The sequence below is a fragment of the Tarenaya hassleriana genome, unplaced genomic scaffold (genome assembly GCF_000463585.1).
Source record: "Tarenaya hassleriana unplaced genomic scaffold, ASM46358v1 Cleome25, whole genome shotgun sequence".
Classification (NCBI taxonomy): domain Eukaryota; kingdom Viridiplantae; phylum Streptophyta; class Magnoliopsida; order Brassicales; family Cleomaceae; genus Tarenaya; species Tarenaya hassleriana.
In genome coordinates this window covers 1,344,292-1,366,596 of record NW_010965775.1, presented here as the reverse complement: position 1 = coordinate 1,366,596, position 22,305 = coordinate 1,344,292, and the positions used below count along the sequence as shown (strand labels likewise).

The 22,305-nt window shown below is 36.3% G+C and overlaps 3 protein-coding genes across 5 annotated transcripts in view; 1 reads left to right on the top strand and 2 right to left on the bottom strand.

Moving 5' to 3' along the window:
- Positions 1–2,442, bottom strand: part of LOC104816422 — a 3,400-nt gene extending 958 nt beyond the window's left edge. The window contains exons 1-8 of one of the 3 annotated variants that reach the window (XM_010545247.1): positions 2,276–2,442; positions 1,932–2,050; positions 1,211–1,586; positions 848–1,095; positions 615–691; positions 425–479; positions 268–342; positions 5–186 (exon numbers count right to left, since the gene is read on the bottom strand). In XM_010545247.1, coding sequence (XP_010543549.1) covers positions 5–186; positions 268–342; positions 425–479; positions 615–691; positions 848–1,095; positions 1,211–1,505 — 932 coding nt within the window. In that variant the 5' untranslated portion in view covers positions 1,506–1,586; positions 1,932–2,050; positions 2,276–2,442. The remainder of the gene's footprint in view (positions 1–4; positions 187–267; positions 343–424; positions 480–614; positions 692–847; positions 1,096–1,210; positions 1,587–1,931; positions 2,051–2,275) is intronic. The other 2 variants (XM_010545245.1, XM_010545248.1) reach the window with 2 other exon arrangements.
- Positions 2,443–8,682: 6,240 nt separating this feature from the next.
- LOC104816419 (probable lysine-specific demethylase ELF6) lies at positions 8,683–14,718 on the top strand. Its single transcript, XM_010545243.1, has 7 exons — positions 8,683–10,171; positions 10,544–10,622; positions 10,840–10,907; positions 11,238–11,388; positions 11,482–11,996; positions 12,242–12,406; positions 12,678–14,718. The coding sequence occupies exons 1-7, from the start codon at positions 9,034–9,036 to the stop codon at positions 14,471–14,473; spliced, it is 3,912 nt and encodes a 1,303-aa protein (XP_010543545.1). The 5' UTR covers positions 8,683–9,033; the 3' UTR covers positions 14,474–14,718.
- A 628-nt stretch (positions 14,719–15,346) lies between these two features.
- Positions 15,347–19,084, bottom strand: LOC104816418 (phenylalanine ammonia-lyase 4). Its single transcript, XM_010545242.2, has 3 exons — positions 18,365–19,084; positions 16,965–17,615; positions 15,347–16,758 (listed from the first exon to the last, which is right to left on the bottom strand). The coding sequence occupies exons 1-3, from the start codon at positions 18,766–18,768 to the stop codon at positions 15,657–15,659; spliced, it is 2,157 nt and encodes a 718-aa protein (XP_010543544.1). The 5' UTR covers positions 18,769–19,084; the 3' UTR covers positions 15,347–15,656.
- Between the last annotated feature and the right edge of the window lie 3,221 nt (positions 19,085–22,305).

Sequence of the window (22,305 nt, the reverse complement as noted above, 5' to 3'; positions counted from 1 at the left end):
ATTCCTGCTTTTTCGAAGACAAGCACCCAGATATCGCAAAGAAAATGCAGGCTTTCGTCCAAACAATACAATGAAATCTATAGAAAAAGAATGTGGGAACCGAGTGTGAAACCTTCTCATTTTCTTCAAATAGTCGTTGTAGGCCATAGGAACATAACCCTCGTATATCTCTCGATTATAAGCAAGCTGGTAAACAATCAAAAACATTAGATTAGAAGTTCGTAAATCCCAAATGCGTTGATATGATCTCATTGGAGTGTGTCCAACCTGATCAACAACTTGTTCCCTCACGGATTTGTGGTGATCAGGAGTGCGGTAAAGCTGGTCTGATAATGAACGGAACTGAGACAATATGAATCTAGTGAGACACACTAACATATATATTAAAAATATATATGTAAGGGGACAGAGGAAAAGAGCAAACCTGGCAGTTGCCATCTCCTTGAACCTTGTTCTCGACCAAACCATACAATTGTAGTCTGTAGAATGCATCAATATGACATTATAAGGAACCATGTGAGTATAAATGAAAGATGGAAAGATATTAGCTAAAAATAGAAATCCAGTGATAATTTCCAGGATCCCTAACTTATATATACCAATTCTGAAACTACCTCTGGAGTAGCCGTTCATGATCTGAAATCTGTTCATCCTCAGTAGGTAGTAGTTCTCCATTGATTTTCGGAACATGCTACCAAAAAAAAGACATTTGAACACCGGTTTTAGCAAAAAATTAAATCTGATACAGCCTAATCAGGAAAGAAGAAGAATGTTCCCTTTCTGAAAATGCTCAACTCGAAAACTTTCGGTAAGTTGATATAAACCATTGCAGCTGACATGTACTTACAGGAACAGGGACCATCTGGTTCAGTCTTTTTCCGACTTCATTATCCAACGAACATGAGTCTTCTTCTTCTATTTCTACAGAACGCAGAGGATCACCGTCATCATCCATGAGCAGTGTATCTCGTGCAGGGGAGTTTGCTCCTTCTTGGCTTCCTATCCTTGCAGAATTGCTATCTTCCATATCACCAGAATCTTTACGATTTTCACTTCCCTCAGGATTACTACTGGCTTTCCCTCGATTTTCTTGCCCTGAAGACAATAAATAATCCATAATCATAAACTAATTATCGGACTGTTCTTTCAAATAAAATTTTGACCGATGACTGTACAGATGATTCTCTGAACAAGAAACCTTAATATCCACCTTCTGAACGAGGCCATTCTTGTGAAACAACGGATGACCGGCTGGGATTATTGAATCCCAATGCCTCTGATTGAGCAACTCTAGACAATTCTTCCTGGTAAAGCTGAGCAATAACCTCATCGTTTTCTACATAACCAGTCAAACCTCCGTTGTAACCTTCTCTAATGCAGCCGTGAGTGACAGTGCCTGTCGCATACCGAGTAACACTACCGCAACAACCAGCATTGGTAAGAGTACAAACCTCCAGATCCTGAAGTCCCCACTTAACAACATCTGGATCAGGTTCCTGCCCCATCTCACCGCAGAATAACAATTACTCTATAGGCTAAGAGGTTATCTCAGTTGCGGCCCGTGCTTTCGAGAACTGTCTCGCCAACTGTAAAAGGCAACAAAGGAACAGATGATCATGTCTCTTGAACTCAAGCTAACCAGACAACCTTCACGCTGAGTAATGAACCACATAACGGATCAATGGCAATAACAATACTTCGTAATTACTCTACCTTAGAAAATCTGACACAATGCTAAGTATATACCAATTGATATATGCATACAATGATTCAACTTTGTAGTTTTCATAGAAACCCATCTTTTTATCCATCCCCATGGAAGTATATGACACAAGGTTTGGCTTCACCGGAAACAATAATGAAACTGAATTTCCATAAAGTTACAGAACAAGGCATCCTTTTGGAGATTACATAGAAACAATATCACTTACCTGCCCAGAAAGACCCAAAAGGAATCGATATTCAACTAGAAACCCAGAGAGAGAGAGAGCAAATTTCCGTGGGATGAAGGGTCAAAAGCCCCGGAACATGACAAAAATCGCCAAAAACCCTAAAACCCCAGAACGTCGACTTTCGTTATATTTGCCGCCCAGAATGATCATCCGGAGACCAAAGAAAACAAATCCACCAAAAACCCAACAAACCCAATAAACTAAAGAATGGAAATTTTCTAAATTTTTCCAAGTTGTCGAAGATATATATACAATAAGAGAGAGAGAGAGACAGAGAGAATTAACCCAAGAAAAAAAAAAGGAAAATGATGTAGAACACCAACCTCGGAAACCTAAGAGACGAAGATCGCTGAAACCAGAATGAAAAAGTTTTGGATCAAAGAAAAAAAAAGCAGAAGAGGAAGAAACCCAAGAAGATAGGTTTGGAATTCGTTGAGAAGACAGAAGGCAAAGGATGAAAAGCCGGAAGATTTGACGTTCACACCGCCATTGGTTTAATCGGGGAAGGTTAAGATGATCGTTAAAACACGCACTTTTCAAGGGATACAAACACCCGCCGCGATCTTTCCACGTGTCATCTTCTCATTGATGCTATCATCACGCTATTTTCTTCCATTTTTTTAGAGAATTTTAAAAAGAAAGAATTTCACTCTCTTTTAAATAACATAATTAATTGGATTTAGGGAAAATTGTGGATTAATTCTAGGTTTATTTAGTATGGGAACACGATAGAATTTAAAAAGAAAGAATTTCACTCTCTTTTAAATTAATGGGAATATTATACCTCCACTTTTTTTTCTTAATTATTAATTATTACTTAATATTATCATTTTTCTTGTGGTAAATAGATTTTAATTATTATTGGGATTATGATAAAATAAATAGACGACCTGTGTGCCAACATTTGGATTTACTATATTAAATGCTGACCGTGAAAAAAATAAAATGAAATGCCAACCAAATGTTCATTTTATTATGTCAATTGTTACTGCATTTTAAATAATTTAACATCTAGTTATCCCCATTTTCCAATCTATTATGATTTTATAAGGAAGGATAAAATTCTTGGGGTCAAGGTTAATTATTTTTTATTTAAAAAACATACAGATTCTATTTTTAAATACAAATTTTGTTTACTTCAAATAATTCTGAATCCAACTCGATAATTGTTTTCCTTAAAATCTTATCATTTTCTAACTATTCTTTGATTTGCTTTCTGGTTTTCGTAGTCAATTCAAATTCAATGTTCAATTAACTTTTATATCAATTTTTTTATATATCTAAATCAAGGTAAGGCTGGAGTTTATTTTTGAACATATTGCTTTTTAGTTAGTTAATTTATTATTATTCAAATATTTTATCCATTACCGAATGTAGGGGTGTCAATCGGGCCGTCCCGACCCGAGCTCATACTTGGCTCGGAAGTTTCGGATTCGAATTCGGACCGACCCGATTTGTTCGGACCTATATAATTAAGCTCGAAGCTCGGCCCTATGCATTTCGGGCTCAGGTCGGATCGGGTTGGAACGGACCGACCCGCGAGTCTTTCTTTGTAAATGTTATTTTCTTCTCTCTTTTTTTTTTTTATTTTTGGGGTTTCGGATTGGCCCGACTCAAACCCGAAGCCTGATTTGAATCCGGCAAAAAAGTCCGATTTTTTTTAGATCAAGAAGCTTCGGTCCGAAACCCGTTACTTTTCGGGCCGGGCCGGACCGGACTTCGGGTCTCGCGCCTAAATTGACACCAAACCGAATGCCTTGAAACTACTAAAATACAGTATATATTCACTACATAAAAGTTTAAAAAAAGAAAAAGGATGTCAATAATAGATAATTGTAGGTTAAGAATATATGTATATCACTGAAAAATATTTCTAAGTATGTTATCAAAGTAGTCCAAAAAACTGTAACTCTCAAAAGGGTCACCTTTGCACGTGACGTGCCCATTTATAAAATTGATTGGGTTATTCTAACCACCGGCCCATTTTAAACTTTCAAATAAGCTAGTGAAATAAATACATATATTCTATTTCTAAGCTATCTTTTCACACGTGGGCGTACCTACAAATTAAAGTCGGTGTGCGCAAATGTCAATAGATGGAAAGTTAATAAGTGAATTTCCTTTTAACTCGTAAGCGAAGATTTATTTTTAATGCCAAATTTATCCCCCCAAAAAAAACAAAGAAACCATTAAACCCGCAGCCAAAAAAGGGGTATGCACAAATATATGTATACAGTGGCGGATCCAGAAATTTTTTTAAAGTTTTATCTTAAAATACCTGCAAGTTCTAAAAAATGATTTATATACAGAGAGATCATACCTCCTTCAGGATATATTGAATTGTAATGCATCTCAGCCCCTCGGTTATAATATTGAAAAACTTTTTGAAACGTTTATAATAAAAAAATATATTCAAACAAAATATAACATAAAATATCAATCATCTTAACATATAAAACAAAAAAAATCTAAATAATGGTACAAAATTTGTTTTGACATAAAAACAACAAAACAAATAATTTTAAATAAACTTTATCCTTTTCAAATATTCATATAGCACACACCTTAAAAATAATAAAATAATAATGAAATAAATTAGGGATTGTTGGGTTTGAAGATTGGTCGATAAGTAAAAAAAAAAGTAATGGGTTGTGATCCGGTTTGGCTTGGTTCATATGGTTTGGTGTTCTGGGACCTAGTGTTGGATGTATTACCAGTTTTATCCTGTTCACAGGTTTCGTTAGGTCTTATTTGCTCGTCGTTTCGGGTCCGATTGATGCAGTGGTCTATATTTGTGATTTGGAAGGTTGTCAAAATTATGTCTCTATATATTCAATAGATCCGAGGAGGAATCATTTGTATGTCCTTCGTAAAGTCAAGAGCATTGTAAAATTTATAAAAATATTGTTCTTATGTCCATTTTCGAAAAAATATAATATAATTACTCTGCACGGAAACTGTTCAAAATCCATTTTCGAAAAAATATAATATCTTATTATTTATATATATATATATATATATAAATCTTTTTTATTTAAGAATAAAAATTAATATAAAATCAACATAAAATATATTACATTTAATTTAAAACTAACATTATATATGTATATAATAGCTTTCAAGTTTAATATAATTACTCTACACGGATTTTGTCCTTATACTGTATTTATGTTTTTCTTAATTTTTTTGAGAAACATTCATATAATAGTTGTGGAAGTTGTATTTTAAATTCATTAACTACGTTTGAACATTATATATGTATATATATATATATATGTGTATAATAGTTTTCAAACCTATTATAATTATTCTGAACGAATTTTGCCCTGTTTCACTTCGATATTTTATTTATATTTTTCGTTTATTCTTTTTGAAAAACACTTAGTTAATAGTTATGAAAATTGTATTTTAATTTCAATAATTACATCTGAACATTATATATGTATATAATAACTTTGAAATATAATAAATATTGAAGTATTATCACAAGGATCATCTCTATGGATTTTCAGATTTGTAACCATCATTTTCTCATGTTTTCACTTTCACAATATTAATTCAAGGAAAGAATAATGACCATTTCACTTCTAATATAAATATATATATATCATTAGATATTGTCTTTCGTGAAAACAGTTCTTGAGTTGAAATGCATTCTGTAGTAGAAAGCCAGAGAAAAGATCTAATCTTTCTACTACGGATCACATATATCGTACTTTCGTGAAAACAGTTCTTGAGTTTGAATTCATATTGTAGATAACAACCGATTTTATCACTTACCATTTGAAATTTAATCGAAAACAATGACAAAGAATGCTTATCATGCTCCACGTGAAGAAAGAAAGTTGAAATGCATTCTGTAGTAGAAAGATTAGATCATTACTTTGATAAATAATAAGAAAATTTTTAGTTGTAAACCAGACAGATCAATCGATGTACCATGATATTTGGGATATATTGAAATCAGTAACAATCAAGTCAGCATTTTACGCAATTATAAAACACGCAAATTTGCATAATTGGATTCTAGTTTGGGTGATTTTCGAAATAGTATATATTGAGTAAATAATTTTGTGCAATTTTTGTACATTATTTAACGCATTGATATGAATCTAAACACTGATACATTATTTAACATCTTAATAAAACTTTATGTGATCGAGCGCAAAAAATTGAAACTCAGGCCTTACCAATTTTGTATTGTTATCGACTTCTTGGGGATTGTAAAAGATTTCTTAAACCGCCATCTTGAAGTCATAACCGCATGTATCGATGGATTCCACACTTCATTGTTGAAAGCCTGTAGCCACGTACAAGTAGCAATCGTGAACGAGTAGTTGTTAAGGATGACACCTGAACAAGTCATGACTATTGAGGAAAACGTCAACAACGTGCAGACCTCCTGTTGGGGGTCCTGATTTCATTTATTTCATACCCTTTGCTCTCAAACAACACGCCACTGACTGTTATTTCCAAGACCGGAAACTGGTGATTGCCAAGGCTTTGATCGCAAAGAATCAGAACTTGCTCGAGATTTTAGGCGAGCACAATATGATTGTGTTTGTTGATGCAATCATGAAAGGACATGAGTAAATAACTCGTTTTCTATATCTCAATACATCTCTTCAAGTTTTGCTTGTTGATGAAGGTTATCAAGGTTACCTACTCCTTTCATTTGTCATATCCTACAAAATGCTCAGTAAATTTTCTTGTCGTTCAAATAAAGTATGAGTTTGAATACTTTAAATTCTGATATATGTATAAAAAGATATTGCATTAGACGACTTAAACACCTTTAACATATAATTGTTCTTCATCGTATTGCAATTTTCTTCTCAAGACAATGAATATTGAAATTATCTCGATGAATTTTCGATTATAATCACATTTTCTCTTGTATTTTAAATTCAGTATATAATCAATACTGCGTTTTCCATAAAGTTTCAATTACAAAAGACTCAAATTTGCATAAATGAATTCAAGTTTGGGTGATTTCCGAATAATATATATTGAATAAATAATTTTGTACAATTTTTGTACAGTATTTAACATATTTATATAAATAACTTACCAAAAAACACATAAAATGAATTCTTTTATATTTTTGGTATGTTAATATCATTATTACACATATTTAACCTATCAACTATAAAATTAAACATGTAGTCTATTAAATTTTTTTCATAATACAAATATATATTTTTAATTAAGTTTTATCATAATATTGCATAATATTTGGGATACATTGATTTCTTTTTAATATAAGAATCTACAAAATAAACAAAATATTTGTATTTATTGATGTATTTTACATAAATGGATTCCAATTTTGACAATTTTTGAAAAGTATTTATTGAATAATAATTTTGTACGATTTTTGTAATGACATTTTAGTACGAATCTAAACTTATCTATAAAATAAATAAATTTTTTTATATTTTTTAGTATATTAATATAATTATTTCATATATTTAACCTATTAATTATAAAATCAAACCAATAGTCTATTAATTTTCTCATAATACAAATATATATATTTTTTGAACTAAATTTTATAATAATAATTGGATGTATTAAATTCTTTTTTATATAAGAATCTACAAAATATACAAAGTAATATTTAGAGCTCACATATGCATTCATTTTTTTAAGAATAAATAAAAAAAATTATTAACTATCTCACTTACAAAAAAATCTTATATTTAAAATTAAAAAAAATCCACTAAAAATCCTTTTTTTCGTCGTAAATTTAACCCCAGATTTTTTTAATTCAATTAAATTTTGTATTTATTATTCTAAAAAATCCAATAATTTATCATAGTTTGTTTCTAGGCATTTAGAATGGTTATATCTAGGGCTGTGTATTTCGGAATTTGGTCCAGAATTTTAACGGTTCGGAAACGATTTATTTGGTATTTTAAATTTTGTATCAAATTAGTACCGTATATTATTCGGTTCAGTTTCGATTTTTGTTAAAAAAATTTAGATTTTCTTAAGAAAATCTTGGATTTTTCGAAAATTTTATAAAGTTCGGTTCAATTCGATTCGATTCCAAAAAATTTGGTTCTATAAAAAACATAATGTTTAGAAATTTTGAATGATACGGTTCGAAAAAAATAACGAAATTTTCGATTTGGTACGATTTGGTTCCGAATAACCGGATCGAAACGCCACACCTAATTTATATCTTCAAATCTTTATTTCAAACAGGGGATCATGTTATTGATTTGAAATGGGATTTGTTTGGTTCGTCTTAGTCGGATGCGTAGCTTGTGAGCATAACGAGATTTCAATTGCGGCGATTTCCAAACAATACTTATAAAGACTCCTCCATTCGGATGGATTACTCGGCCATATGACTTTTCATCGTACGTGTACTTTTTTTTTGAATTCTTTTATAAAGTCTCGGAGTTGAAAAAAAAAAGAGAAATAAATTAATTATATTTTTTATTCTTTTATAAAGTCTCAGAGATGAAAAAAAGAGAAATAAATTAATTATAGAATTGGTAATTACAAAAAAAGAAAAAGAAAAAAGCAAATGGCTTTCAGCAGAATAATCAATGGGCCGCACATTACAGTGGTTGACACCGCCACCGCGCCACGGTCCACGAACTTGGGCGCATTTTAAATATTAATTGACGCCTATTACACTCTAGTGGACATTCGATATTATACGCTAAAATGCGCCGACAATTTTTTTTTAGGAATTTCAGTAGTAGTCTCTCTCTCTCTCTCCCTCCCCCCCTCCCATCTCTCCCTTGCGTGTCATCTTCGTTGATCAACCGCACAGGTTCTATCGTTTCATCTCTTTTTCTTCAAGATTTTTCCTTTCGCCGTTTTGACCCGCTACGCACTGCAATTTCACTCTTTAATGCGGCTTCTCGTGAAGGGCACTTGGAGAAAATTGTGTTCTGTAAGCACCGGGAATTCTGAATCTAGGGTTTTTAGAGCACTGGGTGTATACTCTGTAGTTTGTTGGGTTTAGTTTGTGTCGTGGTAAGATACTGTCGCTATGGTGTCCGAATTATCTGTTGATTCAGTTCTGCAGTTTTGGGTAGTTTGAGTTTGAGTTCGGATTAGGATGGGTAATGTCGAAATACCCGATTGGCTGAAAGGCTTGCCATTGGCACCTGTGTATAGACCTACGGACACTGAATTTGCAGACCCTATTGCATATATATCGAAAATCGAAAAGGAAGCAAGTGCCATTGGTATTTGCAAGATCATTCCTCCTCATCCTAAGCCGTCAAAGAAGTATGTTTTTCATAACTTGAACAAGTCTCTTTCGAAGTGCCCGGAACTGGGTTCAAATGTCGGTGTTATGAAAACGGGTCAAGCAGATGGTGGAAATGATGGGGAGGCTAGGGCTGTATTTACCACTAGACAACAAGAGTTAGGTCAGAGCGCCAAAAGAGCGAGAGGAGGAGAGAGCAATAGTAACCCTCAATCTGGTGGTGTTAAGCAAGTGTGGCAAAGTGGGGAGGTTTATACATTAGAGCAGTTTGAATCTAAATCAAAGGCTTTCTCCCGGAGCCATTTAGGAATGATTAAGGATGTATCTCCAATAGTTATCGAGTCGTTGTTCTGGAAAGCAGCTTCGAATAAACCTATATATATAGAGTATGCAAATGACGTCCCTGGCTCGGGTTTTGGGGAGCCAGAGGGTCATTCACGGTATCTCCGACAGAGGAGGAAGAAGAGACAGAGGGGTTCCTACCAAAGGAGGAGAGAAGCTGATGTAGCAAACGAAATTGAAAATAATAGGAATGACAGTGTTTGTCAAGAACCAGCATTTAAGGATGATCAAAGATTATGTCCTGAGACAGGAAGGACTAATGTTGATTCCCCAAGTTTGTCATCTGACGAAGGTTCACATTCCTCCAGGCAAAAGAAGAACATTGATTTCACTAATGATATGGAAGGTAGTGCAGGCTGGAAGCTTTCAAACAGTTCATGGAACCTTCAGATGATTGCACGATCACCTGGTTCTATCACACGCTTCATGCCAGACGACATCCCTGGTGTTACTTCCCCCATGATTTATATCGGTATGTTGTTCAGCTGGTTTGCTTGGCATGTCGAGGATCATGAGCTCCATAGCTTGAATTTTCTTCACACTGGCTCGCCAAAGACTTGGTATGCCATCCCCGGTGATTATGCATTTGAATTTGAAGAGATTATCTGCAAACAGGCTTACGGTGGACATGTTGACCAACTAGGTATGTTCATTTTGATAACCATTATGCAAGAGGATGGGCTGTTTCTTTATGGGGTTAGTTGAATTTAGAAATGTATATTCGGTAGAAAGAAAAAATGTGATAGATGGTTTTTCTTGGATGAATGGTTACTTTGCTTTGTTATGCCTACTCCTGATTTGACTTTTTCTTTGAATAGCATCATTTCAGTTCTGTTCATTTCATATAAAATATGCTCCTAATGTTGACATTGTTATTAAAAAAATTATACTCTTGGAGGAATGTATTAGGTCTGTTTTGATGAAGGATACGATAGATATGAAATATCGCAATATTTCCCTGAAAGTATGGTGCTTTTGTTTCTCTTAAATCATATCTACGTTTTGCTGCTCTCAGCTGCTCTCACACAACTAGGCGAAAAGACAACTCTCATGTCTCCTGAGATGATAGTTGCGTCCGGCATTCCTTGTTGTAGGTAGGTTTTGTTGTTTAAGGTTATTGCCATCCATTTATGTAATACTCGAATGAATTGTTTCCTCTCCATTTTTATTTGTCCTGAATCCCTGATTATTATACTTTTGAGTTTTCCACGCATAAACTTTTATATTTTAAATTTCAAACATGTGGATGTTAAGCTTCAGGTGTTTATCATCTTTATCTTCTACTTATATCTACATTTGTTTCTTACGCAGGTTAATACAGAATCCTGGTGAATTTGTCGTGACTTTTCCGAGGTCTTATCATGTAGGATTCAGCCATGGTAATTTGTTTTTGTCAAACATTTAACATTCTTTGGAGTCCCAGTGACTGCAGTCTCTGCATTAAATTTTTCGCATTGTGCAATGTTCAGAAAAATGACGTGGCAAATATTTAATACTACTCACAAACATTATCAGTAATAATTTAATCTGCTTTGCCAAAGATGATTAAATTAATCAAGAAAGCAGAGGAACTTTAAGTGACAAAGATTTAATACTGCTCTCTGGATAGACAGGTCAGATGTTTGGTAAAAGTAGCAAAATTGGCATAGAATAAGTATTGCTGATTTTCAGAATCTCTAACTATGCAGATTCAATGTAACATTATCTAGGTTTTAACTGCGGGGAAGCTGCAAACTTTGGAACTCCGCAGTGGCTAAACATAGCGAAGGAAGCTGCTGTGCGTCGCGCTGCTATGAATTACCTCCCCATGTTGTCCCATCAGCAGCTGCTCTATCTCTTGACCATGTCCTTTGTTTCAAGGCAAGATTACATGGATTCTTGATCCATTTAACATGTTGAGTTTTGTTGGATTTATGTTGTATTCTCATCTTTCTGTAATGTTAAATTTGCCAGAGTGCCACGATCACTGTTGCCAGGTGCTCGTAGTTCTCGTCTCAGAGATCGCCAAAGAGAGGAGAGAGAGTTCCTTGTGAAAAAGGCTTTTGTAGAAGACATGTTGAATGAAAACAAGATTTTATCTGTTCTTATTCTAGACCCAGGTTATCGATTGGTGTCCTGGGACCCTGATTTACTTCCACGGCAAAATGCAGAGTCTCTTGCAACTGCTGCTTTAACTACTGTCACTACTACCATTTTATCGTCAGCCGTGTCAGAAGGCGGATTTGAGGGTCATTCTGAAACACAGACTAATGACAAGAAGACTACTCTATTGGAGGAATTGAGCTTGTTCATGGAGAAGCTGAGTGATGTATATGACAATGATGATGATGACGATCTTCTAAATGATTTCCAAGTTGACTCTGGAACATTGCCATGTGTAGCTTGTGGCACTCTCGGCTTCCCCTTTATGGCTGTGGTACAACCATCTGAAAAAACATTAAAAGATTTGGCTGAGGGATCAGACCTAGGTAGCAGACTGTGTCTCACATTCACCCCATTTGTTTTTTTCCTGGAGTTTTGTCTTCTTTCTTATCCCTCCATTTTTCTTTCAACCACAAACCCCAAAGTCTCTCAGTGATGAGGGATCTGAAATGGGTTTTGAACTTTTGATTCAAGCTACCTCCTTCACCATCTATTTTGATTTTGCATTTTAAGGTTTTCATTAGTTTAGTGCTTTAGCCTAAGGATTCCCTGGTCCATCTTTTGTTTGCAGATGCTCAGGAAATACTGATACCAGCCCCATCAAGGTTTGAGTGTGGATGGAATACTTCCTGTAGATATTCAAGGCCTCGCATTTTCTGCCTGGAACATGCTGTCGAAGTTCAGAAGTTAGTGCGCTTAAGGGGCGGAGTGAAAGTCCTTGTAATTTGCCATAAAGGTAAGATGTGTGTAGCATCTTTTACTATTTAATTTGATTCCAAATAACATTCGGTAGAAATTCACCGTCTACCACCAATTCTGATAGGTAAAATCTGATTAGCTGCAATAATCGTTTGGATGTTGTCCTCGTTGCACCATGTCACTACTATTTATTTAATTAACATGAATCTAAGCTCATGTTGGTTTTTGTCTAAATGGAACTTGTTATATATGTAACTTCTTTAGACATGTTTTACTGTCTTCCTGTAACTTGTCTGGAATTGTTGCAGACTTTCTGAAAATCAGGGCACATGCTACCGTAGTTGCAGAGGAGGTCAATGTCTCTTTTAACTATAATGACGTTCCGCTAGAGACTGCATCCCGAGAAGATTTGGGTTTAATTGATCTTGCAATCGAAGACGAGGAAAACAATGAACATGGAGAAGATTGGACCTCAAAACTTGGCATTAACCTACGGTACTGTGTTAAGGTTAGGAAGAATTCCCCTTCTAAGAAAATTCATCATGCTCTGTCTTTGGGCGGATTGTTCTCCAGTACAAGGGATAGCCAGGATTTGTCAAGCATCAAATGGATGCAGAGAAGATCGCGATCAAAAGCTAAGCCCAGTTGTACCTCCGATAACACACCTTGTGAACAGCTTGAAGTTAAAGTAGATGGAAGTTTCCGGGAGAATTTGGATTCTACTGTGAGAAGAAAAGAAGAAAAGATTATCCAGTATTCGAGAAGGAAAAAGTTGAAACCCAAACAAGATCCGGAAGTAGATTCTGCAGTTAAATCTAAAGATCTTGGTAGCACATCTGATAAACTTGATGATAGCTCGCAAAGGCAAGCATTGGCAAGTGCAAATGGTACACCTTTTATTCTATCACATAGGCAAGAACGTGCGGAAAAAGATCCCAAGGTCACTGATGAGTCTTGTTCTGCTTCTGGGGGGAATATCACAAGTAATTCTAGCATGGTCAATGAGGTCTCTGATCTCTCAACTGCTATAAATAGTGTGCAGCAAGTTTATTCCTCGACCAGCATTAACGACGGGACCGTAGAAGATTTGAAGGAAGAGTTTGGAGTGAGAAATAGAGAGAATGAAGAACTGCAGTCACAGCCAATGGAACCTACCGATGAGGAAGCCATCCCTGGTGCTTGCACAGAGATGGAGGGAGACTGGGCTGTTTGCTCATTGAAGGGTTCATCCCCAACTCCTGGACTGGGCTGTAATGGAGAAGATTCGCCTGCTCGAGTGGGATTAGAAGTTCCAGAAGGAAATAATGCCAGTCAGAAATCAAATGTTGAAAGGGTTAAAGATGACGAATCTCTGCCACATAACCACGCTATAAGAAATGATGATCGAGCTCCTTTGAATGGCTCGAAAACTTCAGAAGATGAGCTTTGCACAGAGAATTTACCTAATGTCAGTGAAGTTGCATGCCCAGAGAACACCGAGGTCATCGATACATCTAAGAGTGACTCGGTTAAGGAAGGTAAGAAGCGGAAAATTGAACCAGAGGCTGAGATGAAGAACAATCCAGAGACGAGCTCTAGCTTTATAAGGAGCCCATGTGAAGGGCTGAGGCCAAGGGTAAGGGGAGAATCAACAAGTGGAACTCCAGCTAACATAGGTGAAATGACCCGTAAAGAGAAACCCACATCAAAAAAGGTGAAGAAAACTTCAAACACTGACTCGGGTCGTGGCCAAGATAACAAAGAAGCCGTGACCAGCCACCACCATGGGTGTAACCTAGAAGGATGCAAGATGAGTTTTGAGAGGAAGGCGGATCTACAAATGCACAGGAGGAACCGTTGCACTCACGAAGGCTGCGGTAAGAAATTCCGGGCTCACAAATACTTGTTGCTTCACCAGCGTGTGCATAATGACGATAGACCATTCAAGTGCCAATGGAAAGGATGCTTGATGACGTTCAAATGGCAATGGGCGAGGACCGAGCATTTGCGTCTGCACACAGGAGAGCGTCCGTACAAATGCAAGGTCGAGGGTTGTGGACTTTCGTTCAGGTTCGTCTCAGATTACAGCCGCCATAGAAGGAAAACCGGACATTATGTGAACTGAACTGAACTGTATCAGAAACAGGGGTTGGAGAGGTGAAACTGGTTCTGTTGTTCAAAAGAAGAACCCTGCAGGATCTCGTAGTTCTGATTGTCTTTGTAGATGTGACTTCGAGACATGTTTTTTCTTTCTTTTCTCTTCATGTTCGTTGTTTCAGTTTGTGGACGCTGCTCCACAGAACCAATCACCATTGCCATAAATTGTTCATACGCACAAAATTGCCTCTTTATTTACATATATTGGCATAATTAATCTATTTTTTTCTTGTCATATATAAATGTTTTAGTTATAATTTTGGTAACACTCTTCCTTGGCCGCTACCCTTTTTCACTTTAGTTTCACGAAATATTAAACTAGTTAAATCGTACACAAAATATATGCAACAATATATATATATATATATATATATATATATAAAGTTGTGAAAAATCCCTAATTTTTTTAAAAAATGCCTTATAAATCTATTAATGATTTAAGATTTTTATATAGATACATGAATTTTAGATTTTCTTTGGAATAACAATATCATTAAATGAAAATTAGAATCATTCATCAAGTTTCAAACTAAGGTTTCTTATAAAAAGATAGTTCCAGCAAAGAATAGCATATAAAAAATTAATAGTTTGAACTTGGAAGTTGGACCAGCAAGTATTTACAACGATTTTTGAAGTTATACTTTAAAAAAATATATGTTATTTTGTGAAAGAAAAAAAAACAGCAGACATAATATTGGGCCGAAATCACAAATGGGCTTCTCATTAATAAGTAATGGGCCGAAACCCGTATAAGTTGAAGAGTTGTGGGTTCGGCCCAATTCTGAGCCCTAATCAGTTGCTTGTGGAAGAAGTTTACAAAATACGTACGAGAAACTGAAAATATGAACAACTGCATGTGTACGGAACTCCATTCTTTTATACATTGCATTTTCAAAACAGAGCATCGTTGAAAGCGGAGAGAAGAAGGGAAAGAAAAAAAAACAGAGCAGATAACATTGAAATTACAGTTCGGAGTACGATAATGTTCGTGTAAAGAAGAAGAAGAAGAAGAAGAAGAAGAAGAAGAAGAAGAAGAAGAAGAAGAAGAAGAAGAAGAAGAAGAAGAAGAAGAAGAAGAAGAAGAAGAAGAAGATCAAAGAGTATTTTCGGCGTATGGTTTGTTTCGAGATTCCTGTCTTCTGCGGATGCTTTTAGCAGATCGGAATCGGAGCACCGTTCCATTCCTTGAGACATTCCAACAACGGCTCGATGATTTTTCCACCGCAAATCGCGGAGAAAACCTTGTCGAATTCCTCTCCCGGTGACCGCACTTTCTCTCCGGTGAGAATCTCCGTCCCGAGCTCGACACGCACGAACCGGTACAGCGGATACGACCTGCATTCCTTGATCCTGTTCGAGACAAGGCACGTACCGCTCTCGTACTCGGTTCGGACACGTTCCACTTCTTTCGGAAGCAACAATTTCAGCTCGGCCTCGAACGCACCGATCTTGTGGAAGACTGAGGTCGCGGCATTGTCCTCGCGTTCGAGGTCGGCCAAGGCGCGGTCGACCAGGACGTGCCTTAGTTTCTGCATCAGAGGATAGGTCATGCTGCAGGGATCGTCCGCATAGCCGAAGACGTGTTCTCTGTCCACCACTTGGAGGACGTCTCTTTCACTGAACCGAGACGGATGGAGCTCACCGTTCGTCCCGACGGTTAGCACCCGTTTCGCGGTTTGGCTCACGGCCGCCTTCACGGCCTTCTTGAGATTCTCCTCCAAGTGTCTCAGGTCGACCGCTTGGCACAGCCCGACTAAGTAAGTCGCCGACATGAGCTTGAGAACTTCGACTGCTTCCGCGGTTTTTCGGCTCGAGATCAACCCGAGCGAGTTAACATCTTGGTTGTGCTGCTCGGCGCTTTGAACGTGGTTCGTCACGGGATTAGCCAGGAACTGAAGCTCTGAGCAGTAAGCTGCCATGGCGATCTCAGCGCCTTTAAACCCGTAATCGAGACTCGGGTTTCGTCCGCCGGATAGATTAGAGGGCAAACCATTGTTGTAGAAATCATTGACGAGCTCGGAGAACTGGGCGAACATGAGCTTCCCGATCGCTGCTATCGCGAGCCGAGTGTTATCCATCGAGACTCCGATCGGTGTCCCCTGGAAATTGCCTCCGTGCAACGCCTTGTTCCTCGAAACATCGATCAAAGGGTTGTCGTTAACAGAGTTAATCTCGCGTTCGATCATCTTCGTCGCCACTCTTATAACCTCGATCTGAGGCCCCAGCCACTGCGGTGACGTTCTTAGAGCGTACCTGCAAACCCGATATTCGTGTTAAAACAACGAAAACACCCGAAAAATGATCACAGTTCCAGACTTTCAACAATCTAACCAATTGCATGACCTAGAATTCAGATTAAACCAGACAAAACAGTTGAAAAACCGATCAAAGTTTGAAACTTTAACCTGAAATTCAGATGAAAACAATCAAAAGTCAGAGACTTTAGCTAACTAACATACCGATCTTGCTTGGGTTTCTGAAGAGGATCAATGTCGTGGAGACGCTGAGCTTCTTTGACGTAAGAGCTTCCATCTAAAATATGCTCCATGATCGCAGCAGCTTCGATCTGACCAGGATGATGTTTCAGTTTATGCGTCAGATGATCTGTAAACTCCGGTTTCCCTTGCATCACTTCCGCGAAAACCGCCGACATGACCTCCGACAGAACCGCCAGGATGTTGGCTTCGAACAGAATCGTCGCCGCCAAGCCCGACCCCACGGCGGTCCCGTTGACCAGAGCGAGACCTTCCTTGGGCTGCAGCTCGAAGAACGAACCACCCTCGATTCCGGCGAGCTTGAAGGCCTCGGCGGCGGAGAGGGTCTCGCCGGAGGGTCCAACAGCGACGGAGTTTGGTCGGCCGGTGAGTAGTCCGGCGATGTAGGAGAGAGGGACGAGGTCACCGGAGGCAGTGATGGTCCCACGTAGAGGGAGACAGGGAGTGATGTTGTGGTTGAGGAACTTGGCGATGGCTTCGAGGATCTCGAATCGAATCCCGGAAAACCCTTGGAGGAGCGTGTTGACTCGGACGAGCATCGCGGCCCGAGTCGCCGCGTGCGGCAGAGTGTGACACGTGGCATCGCCGGAGCCGAATATTCCGGCGTTCAGGAATCTGCGCGGCGTTGTTGTTTTTTTTTTTTTTTTTTTTTTTGGATCAGTGACAAGAGAGTGAGGTTAAACAAAACGAATCGATGTTTTGGAAATTTGTTACAGTAGAAACCAAATTAAAAAAAAAAGGAAATAGAATTTATAATTAAATTTAATCGACATATTTGGCTTGACTTTAGAACCGCAGGTTAAAACCAATCTACATGCAACAACAAAAAATCGACATTACTTATTGTCGGGAAATTTTAATCTGTGTGTACTTGCATCACCATTACATGTGTGTATATATGCATGCATGTGTGTTTATCTATGTGTATAAAGATTTAATTATGGCGTTTTAATTTCAATTAACGTTATTTGTGTTAAATTATAACTTCAAGAAACTGGGAAAGAGAGGATGTAAAGACATGCAAAGCGTTCACGTCAACTTAAATACAATTTCACCTAAGAATTAGGTGCTATGTAGAGAGGTCATCAAGTTAACACTCTTTAATTTGTCATATATAATTATAATTAATTTTTTTATATTTATAATCAAGAAGCTACCTAAATCACCATCCTTAAAAGCCTGATGTATATATATATATATATATATATATATATATATAGTTCCAACTCAAACTCAAGAAGTGTTTGGTTCCATGAATTAAATCCGGGGACATGTCTCGGCTAATAAAGCACATATGAAATTTTAAAATATCATTAACGCTGAAAAATGGTTAATTAATCAATTAATTATATAAATAAAATTACCTAATGAGCTCCTTTTGAAGAGCGCCACCTTGTCTGGTCCTTCGATGTGAAGTTGCACCGAAACCTGTGGTGACTCCGTAGCTGTCCGTACCACGGTTCATGCTCTCCATCACCCAGTCCGAGCTCGCCTTCACGCCGGCACGTGCCGCCTCCGACAGCTCTACCTTCGCCGCCGCCGCCGATCCTCCGAAGCCGGAGACCGCCGCGACCTGGCCGATGGTCAGCGTCTCTCCGCCGAGCTTCACCGTCTTCCTCCGGTAATCCTCCACCATCCGCTTCACCTCCTCCACGTGGCTCCCCTTCATAGCCTCCGCCGCCGCGTTCCAGTTCAGCGGGTCGCCGGAGACATCACCGGCGGCGACGGAGGAGGTGTGGTAGTTGTTGGCTTGTTGACAAAACTCCATTTTTATGGTTTTTGACGTCGACCCACGTGGCAAAATCGGATCTTTCGACGACCCGGACGTAGAAATCGAGGATTCAGAGAGAAATCAGAAGAAAAAAAACGTGTAGGGTTTGTTTGGCTGGCGAGAAAGTAGCTGAGAAAATCTGCGATTTCGATTACCTCTCTCTCTCTCTCTCTCTCGTGATATTATTGCACCAAGGGACAAGAAAGTAACATACAATGTGTGTGAGATATGTATGTAACTATTTCAGTTATATATTTCTTAATAAGAGAAAAAGATAAGAAGAATTTCAGGAAATTTTCGGGTAGAATTTACGTGAAAATCCCCTGAGAGAAGAGATCGCCAGATTGGAGGCTTTAAATAGAACCACAAAGAGGGGGTAGGCAGGTGTGGGTTAGTTGAAATATGTTATCAGCCGTCAGATCTTCATGAATATTGACGGCTGCAAATATGCCACGTGTCATCAATGTGGATGCATGCCTTACTTGTCGAGTCGGGCGGGGTGGGTGGTGGTACCATAGCAAAATGGGCAGACGTCCAAAAAATAATTATTTAAAATTCATATGCTTATTTCATGCCAAAATGTAATATATATATATATATATATATGTATATATATATATTTCGTCCTTAAAAGAAACGACGCCAATTATTAGCGGTCGCTTTTGCACAATGATTTCTTAAAGTTAAAAAAATGTATAATGATGATTGATTATAGATTGGAAGAGAGGAAATTCTTTTCAATAAAAATAAAATTATAACAGTACGTTACAAGAATCGTATATGTATCTGAATGTGTAAACACACATACACAAGACAGTAATATAAAATAAAGTACACACAGAATTTTACTATATTGGAATAATATTCTTAATCTTCAGAATAAATACATACCACGTTTTTATTTATTTCCTTTTTTTTATTCGAGGTATATCTGAGGACACATATACAAACACTATATATTATAAAAATTAAAATCGACATTCGATGACTCTTTACATCTTTATATCAAACACATGGTATGCTTTCATTTGATAGTATAAATTTTCTATATACCATTTTTTATTATTATTTTGAAATATACTTGAATTATCTTTTACCTATCTCTACATATGGTATTAGAGTGGATCACAAGTCATATATATATAATTTGGAAATTATTTCTTTTTTTTTTTGGTTGAATACACAATTGATCCAAATATCTCATTCGACGTTATCCTTATATCGTTTGCATGACATCATGCATGTGTTACGCTTATCCTTCAACTACAATTAATTTCATAGTTTACACGTAGGGAACCCATGTAATTATTTATATTAAAACATTATTAAAATAAATAGAATTTATAAATTAAATATGAAATGGAAGAATTCAGTAATCGCAAAGGAAAAGGGATAGTGGAAAGCTTATACACAAACACAAAATATATGAAGATGAAATCAAAGTGGGATGGGTTTGGTGAGATTTGGGTCAATCCTTTTACATTCTCACCAACCATGGTCACATACATATATACATATACATATATTACATAATACCCCTCATCTTTCTTTAGGGTTTATTGTTGTTTTTTTTTTCTCTCTCTCTTATAATATATGGATCATATCATGTTAATTTCCCATTCAACAACGGGAATAATCATTATATCTCATGAATATTGGCATTAACATGAAACAAAATTAGAGAAGGGATATATTGATAGATATAGATAGATAGACGGTAGTATGACAATTGAATGGGTGGGCGTTTTGATACAGTTTCTCGGAACCAAAACTGTGTCGAATCGAAAAATATGACATTTTTCTCAATCCGAATCTTCCAAAAATTTCGAAAGGTATTATTTTTTAAAAATCGAATTTCCATGAATCGAATAGAGCCGAATTGAATTTTAAAAAATCCAAAAAATTAATTTTTTTTAAAAATATATAAAATGTTCTTAATAAAATCGGAATCGAACCCAAAGTTACCGAACCAAATATGATATAATAATCATTAGGTACATATTTTTTTTTATAAATTTAAAAGAAATAAACGTCGAATATATGATAGGATTGGGACCATAAAAATAGGGTGATGTAATTGAGGGGTAAGATCAGTGAGAAGAGGGCAGCCGGTCCACCCTCCCAACAACCACAAGAATAAGATGTTTTATTTTATTTCATTGCATTCTTATTCGCGAGGTTGGTAAACCAATGATGGAAGGAAAACTCTTTTATTCCCAAATTATCTTTGGGCCCCACACCTCCATGTCATAATTATAATTAACGTGGATTAAGTTTTGGTTTAATTTCAGATGAACGAGTTGACGGTATTAGGGGCAAATTTCTGGTTTAGTGCGGATTGGTTCGATTTTTTTTTTATAATTCGAAAATCGACTTCGGTTTTATACATATTTTATCCGATATTTCTTGGGGGTATCTATTTTTTTTCTTAGTATTGATCACCTATAATACCTTGATGGGTGAAATTTAAACAACTTTTTTTTTTCAATTTTAATTAGATGTTGCGCATAATTATGCTAACGAAATAAAAGGTACAATATGTCCGTCTAATTAAATTTTATGAATACATAATTCTAGTAGGGTTTAACGTAACTTGGTTATTATTAGGTATACTTTTTTTCCTCCTATAGTTGATAAAAAGATTTATTTGTAATCTAACTATATATATATATATGTATATATATATGTCAATCAACTAAATATGTAAAACATAAGAAAAAAAAATATCACAATATTTATACATTTATTTGAAATGAGTGATACTTTTGCAACCCAATTTAGATAGTTTAACCGGTGAAAGATCTGTTTCGTTTCGAGTTTGAATTTCAAATTAAAAATATGAAAGGAAAATGTAATTTCAATTACATGGTTTGCTTTCGACTCCAGAATTAGTTTGAATTTCGGTTCAGAATATCCGGTTACAAAAAAAAGTGATCACTTTGCATTTGGGGAAGAAAGAAAATACGAATAGAGTTAGAGATATATGTTGAATCCGTCCAATCTAATTTGCAATAATTTTAAAATACTGATTACAGAATAAATGTAAGTGTTTTGTTTTTTTCCCCGTCGGTCCAAGACGCACTGTGGGCTTGACCTAATTGACCTAGTGGATAAATTAGGAAAAAAATTAAAAAAATTCGACTATATATATATATATTTTTTCCAATTACAAAAATATTTAAATAATACGGTTCATTGAATCTGGTTTACAAATCCAAAAAGGAAATAAATTACTAAATTTATAGTTGGGCTTGGAACCCGAACCCGAACCCAAACTGGGCTGATTCTTGTAACATAAGTTAGAACATGGGCTTTATTTGTGAAGCCTTAATTCCGGTAATTATTTACACATCGGACCTAATTTCGTAATTTATGAAGCGTGGATGAAAATTAGAAAAAATATATCATTTAAATTTATTTTTGTTTCCTTTTCTTCTCATGTATTTTTTTTCTTCCCCCTTGGAATTATAATATTTTGACCTTTTAAATTTCTTTTTTACAAAAAAAGTGTTTCCTTTTATTTTGACAAGCGAA